At 33.7% G+C, this 5,634-nt stretch overlaps 1 protein-coding gene across 2 annotated transcripts in view; it reads left to right on the top strand.

Moving 5' to 3' along the window:
* Nucleotides 1-5,634, top strand: part of TRIM37 (tripartite motif containing 37) — a 69,042-nt gene that overhangs the window by 41,097 nt on the left and 22,311 nt on the right. For both annotated transcript variants that reach the window (XM_012726322.1, XM_012726321.1), the window contains one exon: nt 1,157-1,242. In XM_012726322.1, coding sequence (XP_012581776.1) covers nt 1,157-1,242 — 86 coding nt within the window. The remainder of the gene's footprint in view (nt 1-1,156; nt 1,243-5,634) is intronic.

The following is a 5,634-nucleotide window of genomic DNA, read 5'->3' as shown; positions in this document are numbered from 1 at the left end:
CACCTCCAGGGCAGGCAGGGATTGAACTCATGCGGAAGTGGCTTAAGCTTCTTAGTGCAGTGCTTTAACCCGCTGTGCCACCAGGGAGGGCCACATTTGTGTAGTTTTTTATATGAACCTAAATTAAGTCTTTTCTCTGGGCTACTGTAATTAATAGTAATTTTTGAAAAATACTATTTTGTATCATTATGAGCATATATAAGTAATCTAGTTTCTCTGAATCCTCACCAACATTGAGTGTTATCACTGCTTTTATTTTAAGCATTCTGATAGACATGTAGTAGTATCTCAATATCGTTTTAATTTGTATTGACTGAAATAATTGCTGCTTTGATGCAAACTTTGTTTACTGAAGGGGAAATTTATTAAAGAAGTTACTCAGAGCCAAATAGAGGAATCTAGGTCTGGAGACTTCCTGAGTGCCTAGAGCCAGCCCTAGAAGTTTTTGGCTTCAGTTATTCAGATAAGTTACATGCCCAGGAAGAATACTTAATTTTTTTTTCTTAATGAAAGAAAGACAACATAGTTAATTTTTTAATTTTTTATTATTAATTTTTAATATTTTCAGTTTGACTAAAGGAATTTTTGTTTCTAGCATTCCCAGTTAATTAACAAAAGAAAAGTGTTTTTTTATAACTTCAAAGCAATACCCTATCTTGCAGAGTTAATTTAGTGAGAGGTATCCGCATTATTTGAAAATCTTATTTTTAAAAATACCAATAAATAGGAGGCCTTTATGTATTTTCTCTTCCATATGATTTTTTAAACATTTTTTTCCTCTAGCTTACTTTATTATTCTGATAAAATAGTGTAGAAACATCTAACATACAAAATAATGTATAATTCAACTGCTTATGTTATTGGTAATGTTTCCAGTAAGAAGTAGACATTAGTAGTTAAGATTTCAGAGAGTTAATAATTATATCTGTGGATGTATGGAGGGCACCCCAGCCCACAAATTGTTCAAAGATGAACTGTAGTTTGAACATTAACACTATTCATATGTGTTACAGACAAAATTCTTTTTCCTTACTTTTGTATTTAGAAAGATTCTTCATAAGAGAAACTGTGTGCTATTATAAAATTCCTTAAAGTGTGACAAATAATGTTAATTGTAATTACTATATACAAATGATGAATTTTTTTATATTCTTAGGTCTGGAGAAAATGACGTAGAATACAACAACATGGAACTAGAAGAGGGAGAACTCATGGAAGATGTAGCTGCTGCAGGACCTCCAGGTACAGAAATGAAACATACAAACCATTCTGATTTCTATTTGCTCATCTGACTGAATCGTTTTAATATATGGCAACCCATGGTATCAGAAGCAATTTATTTTACATATGAATTTTAGAATGTACGGCTAATGATATTAAATCAGTAATTAATAGCTAACATTTGACAAATGTTCTTCTGTACCAGGCACTGTGTACAAGTACTTTATATGTACTGTGTCTCACAGAATTCTTTGAGATAGGGTTTAGTATTATTTACTTTTTATAACTGTAGAAATTAATGTAAAGAGAATGAAGCCACTTACTGTATTTTTACACATTAGTAAATAGAGGAAATAGAGTTCTGCATTTGAATGTAAATATCATGGTCTTCTATTGTATACTGTCTTCGTGTAATATTTGTCTGGTTTGTATATTTAAACTCAGAATAATATCAACAGAGTCATTGAATCTTTAACTTAACAAAGGACCTCTTGAGAGCTCATATTATACGTGGGAAAAAACACTGAGATTTAGTTGCCTAGATTGCATCAGTAATTGGTCAAGCCAGATTGCAACCCCACACCATCTTCTTGTTCCACCCAATTTTTTGTCAGACCTCTGCCTGTAAGGTAGACTTAGTGGTGTTTCTTATGTGTTCTTATATCTGTTAAGTATGAAGAATTTGGCTAGAACAATTATAAAGTAGCTTTATAGTGCTTCTGTTACACTGGTGGTAGTGCCCTTTGTATATACACTGGTATATTCTGTTGTGTGCTTGGACAGCTAAATAGCTCTCATATACTTGTCCTTAGCATTTCAACTTCATTCTACGTCTTGTGGTCTCCCTACTCTTTACTTTATTACTGACTGATCTCACTCACTTGCGTGTGCTATGTGCTGATTACTCTCCAAGATTTCTCTTTTCTCATAACTTCCAGACCTATGTAGCCATCTTAATCTTAAGCAATTTCTATACTGAAGCTACTAGCTAATCATCTTTAGCTTGTCTGTCAGTAATAACCACCATTTACTTTTTCCTTTTCTTCAAATTCTAATGTTACCAAAACCTCTTGATTCTACCACCTGAATAGTGCATAAATTAATTTATTACAGTATGCTTTTGTTGTTTCTAATCTAGCTCACTATTTTTTTTAAGTCTCTCTTGGTTTCCTAAGCATCCATTATTGCTTCTGTCCATTCTGTTTTCCATAGCATGAGTTCAGAATGAGAATTTTTTTCCCCCTTCTAGTTAAACATCTGATCATGTCACTTCTCTACTAAAACACCTTATTAGATTTCACTTACTTATAGGAGACAGTCCAAAGTCATTTATATGTCAACACAAAACCTTTCATGTCATTTTCTTTAACCTTATTCATATCCCTGTGTCAGTTTTTAGCCAAAGGAAATCTTTTATCATCTCAAATGAATGGTATTTCTCATGTCTTTTTCTTTCCAATATATTGTTCCTTTTACATCTTAGGCATAGTTAGCTCCTACTCCATCTTTATTTTAGCTTGTATTTGACTTCTTCCTGGAAGACTTCATGACTTTTTACTGTATCTTTTCCTGCTCTCTCAAATTCATCAAAAAGATCATATGTAAAACATGTGGTGATTATTTACTTTTAAAGATTTTATTTATTTTTGCATAGGAGAACTGGAGTGTAGGCCAGTGAGGGGGTGAGAGGATTCACCAGAGACAGAGTGGGGAGCAAAACTGGCAGTTCTACCAAAACACATTGCTGAGGAGAGCTGTAGGCGAGACAGGAGAGGTCTGTTGTGCCATATATGGATCAGCTCACTGGCCAGGGATTAAACTCAGGCTGTCACAGTGATAACTCTGAGACCTAACCCCTAGGCCACTAGAAAGGACCCCTGGAGATTGTTTTTTTAGCTGCCCATTTTCCTTTTCATCTCTGAGCACTAAGAGGCCAAGAAAATCTGTCTCACTTATTTTTGTATAACTAGCACATTTAATACAAGAAGTGATTATTTAATATTTTTCAGATAAATATTAAGCAGATATACATTATTAGTAATTGTTGGATGTAATCTTCAAGGTTTCAAGTAATAAAAATATTCAGAGACTATCTTGGTGTGAAATGAAGATGAATGTTTTTCAGTCTCGGTTTTTAGGTATATCATCTCTTTTACTGTATTGTAAGAAATTCTCATAAATAGAATTTTAGCACACTGAGTAAATAAGAGATTGTATTTTTAAAATTGTTTCACCAAGTATTTATTGAGCACTTAAATACAACTGAGTATGGTCTTATTATCTGGACATACAGTATTGAATAGAAAGATCCCCATCTCATGAGCTTATGTTCTGTAATTCTGTATTTATAATTTATAAGACAAATTTTCATATACCTATTATAATTCAGACAATGAAGTCTAGGTATTGAGGATTGTAGTGAACGAAACAGTTTTTATTATGTGCAGCAAGGAATTTTATATATTTGGCAGGCATTTGTTGAAAGCCTTTTCCATTTCTGGAAAATATAATGGAAAAGACTTAAGTAATTTATATAATCTACTTAAGGAGATTAAGTAATTTATAATCTGTATGCACAATTTGCTAAATGTAAGACATACAAAATAATCCCTAATGGCTTCTTTAGGTAGCTCCTCCCCATTAAGAGTTTAAGCATAACTCCCTAATCTTAAACTTGTGGGCTTATGCTAATAATGACTTGCTTGTAAATAGTACGGTACAAGTGAAATAATTTGTCATGTTGATAGCATGTATCTTTGATATGAGATTAGCTCTGTAGTGGTGGCCTCCCAAAAGTCTGTAAACATAATTTGACTCTGATATAAGTACCACATCACTCAAATTAAGGAAAATAGCTGACCAGTGCTACTCAAAATTCAAGTACATCAGAAACAAGAAAAGTTGGAGAAAGTGTCATAGACAAGATGCATTAAAAAGAAATGGTCAGAAAAAAAAATCCACCTAAAAAAGAAAAAGAAAAAAATGATCAGGGGCCCTCCCTGGTGGTATAGCAGGTTAAAGCACAGTACTAAGAAGTTAAAGCCACTTCAGCATGAATTCGATTCCCACACTGGAGGTGACCCACCTGGAGCAGCAGACCTCTCCTGACATGCCCGCTACTCCCCTCAGCAGTGTACTTCATCAGTCTGCCTGTTCTGCTTCCCCCTCTGTCTTCGGTGAACCCTCTCACTGCCCCTGTATGTCTGGCCTGTACCCCAGTTCTATATGTATAAATGAATGAATGAATGAATAAAATAAATATCAAATAGATGTAATTTTACATTCTGGATATGGGGCACTGGAACACTGGAAGTCCATTAGGGGAAATTTAATGAAGCCTGGTTAAGAAAGTAGAATTTAGTTAATAACTTATTAATACTGGTTCATTAATTGTGATAAATGCATCACTATATACAAGAATTTGCTGTGGTGTCTTTACACCTTTTCAAAAAAGTAAAATGCTGTTTATGGGAGTATTGAATATGGAGGTAACTTGAAGCAAGAAATAGTGGTTTAAGTGTCCTTATTACCCTAAGAATTACTTTTAGTTTTTACAGTTATCTTCACTTAGTTGACAAGAGAACTTTCTTTTAAAAATATGAACTGAAAAGGTTATAGGTATCATTATAACCTAGACTATTAACTAGTTAAATGTGATTAAGTAGGGCCTCCCTGGTGGTATAGGGGTTAAAGTCTCAGTGTTATCAAGCTGTTGCTATCTACTGCAGCGTGAATTCAATCTTTAGCCAATGAATGAACCCACATGGTGCAGCAGACCTCTCCTGCCTTCCTCACTGCTTCCCTCAGCAGTGTATTTCAGTAAATCTGTTTTGCTCTCCACTCTGTCTCTGGGAAGCCCTCTTATACCCTGTACCTCTGGCCTACACCCCAGTTCTTATATGCATAAATTAATAAAAATAATTTTTTTAATGAGCAAAGTAGCTCATGAGCTGGCCTTTTATGATTTATAAAACATTATAATAATATTTATTATTTGAAGTTTGAAAGTATAATAACAGTTCTAAAACTGAAACTGTTTTATAACAAACATTTCTAAAACTGAAACATTTAGTTATTTCAGGTTAAACATGTTTAAGATTATTTCACAGATGTTTTCTTTAATCCCACTACTTATCAGCATTGTGTTGTTCATTAGGATTATAAAATGAATGATTTTCTGCTGTTTAATAGGAGTTGTAGTGGGCAGAAGCTGGAGAGAAAGTGACCAATAGGATGATAGTCCTTGGAATAGGGAGAGGGAAAAGTAGAAGTGAAGAAGACGTGACTATAGATGAAAAACATACAAATAAATATGCCTCTGAATAATTGAATTTTTCTTTTTTTAAAGGTTTATTTATTTATGCATACAGAACTGGGGTACAGGCAAGAGGTGCAGGAGTGGTGAGAGGATTC

Source organism: Condylura cristata, unplaced genomic scaffold (assembly GCF_000260355.1).
Source record: "Condylura cristata isolate star-nosed mole 26May11 unplaced genomic scaffold, ConCri1.0 scaffold00017, whole genome shotgun sequence".
In the NCBI taxonomy this organism is placed as follows: domain Eukaryota; kingdom Metazoa; phylum Chordata; class Mammalia; order Eulipotyphla; family Talpidae; genus Condylura; species Condylura cristata.
The sequence above is the reverse complement of the archived record's forward strand: the minus strand, read 5'-3'. Positions and strand labels throughout refer to the sequence as shown.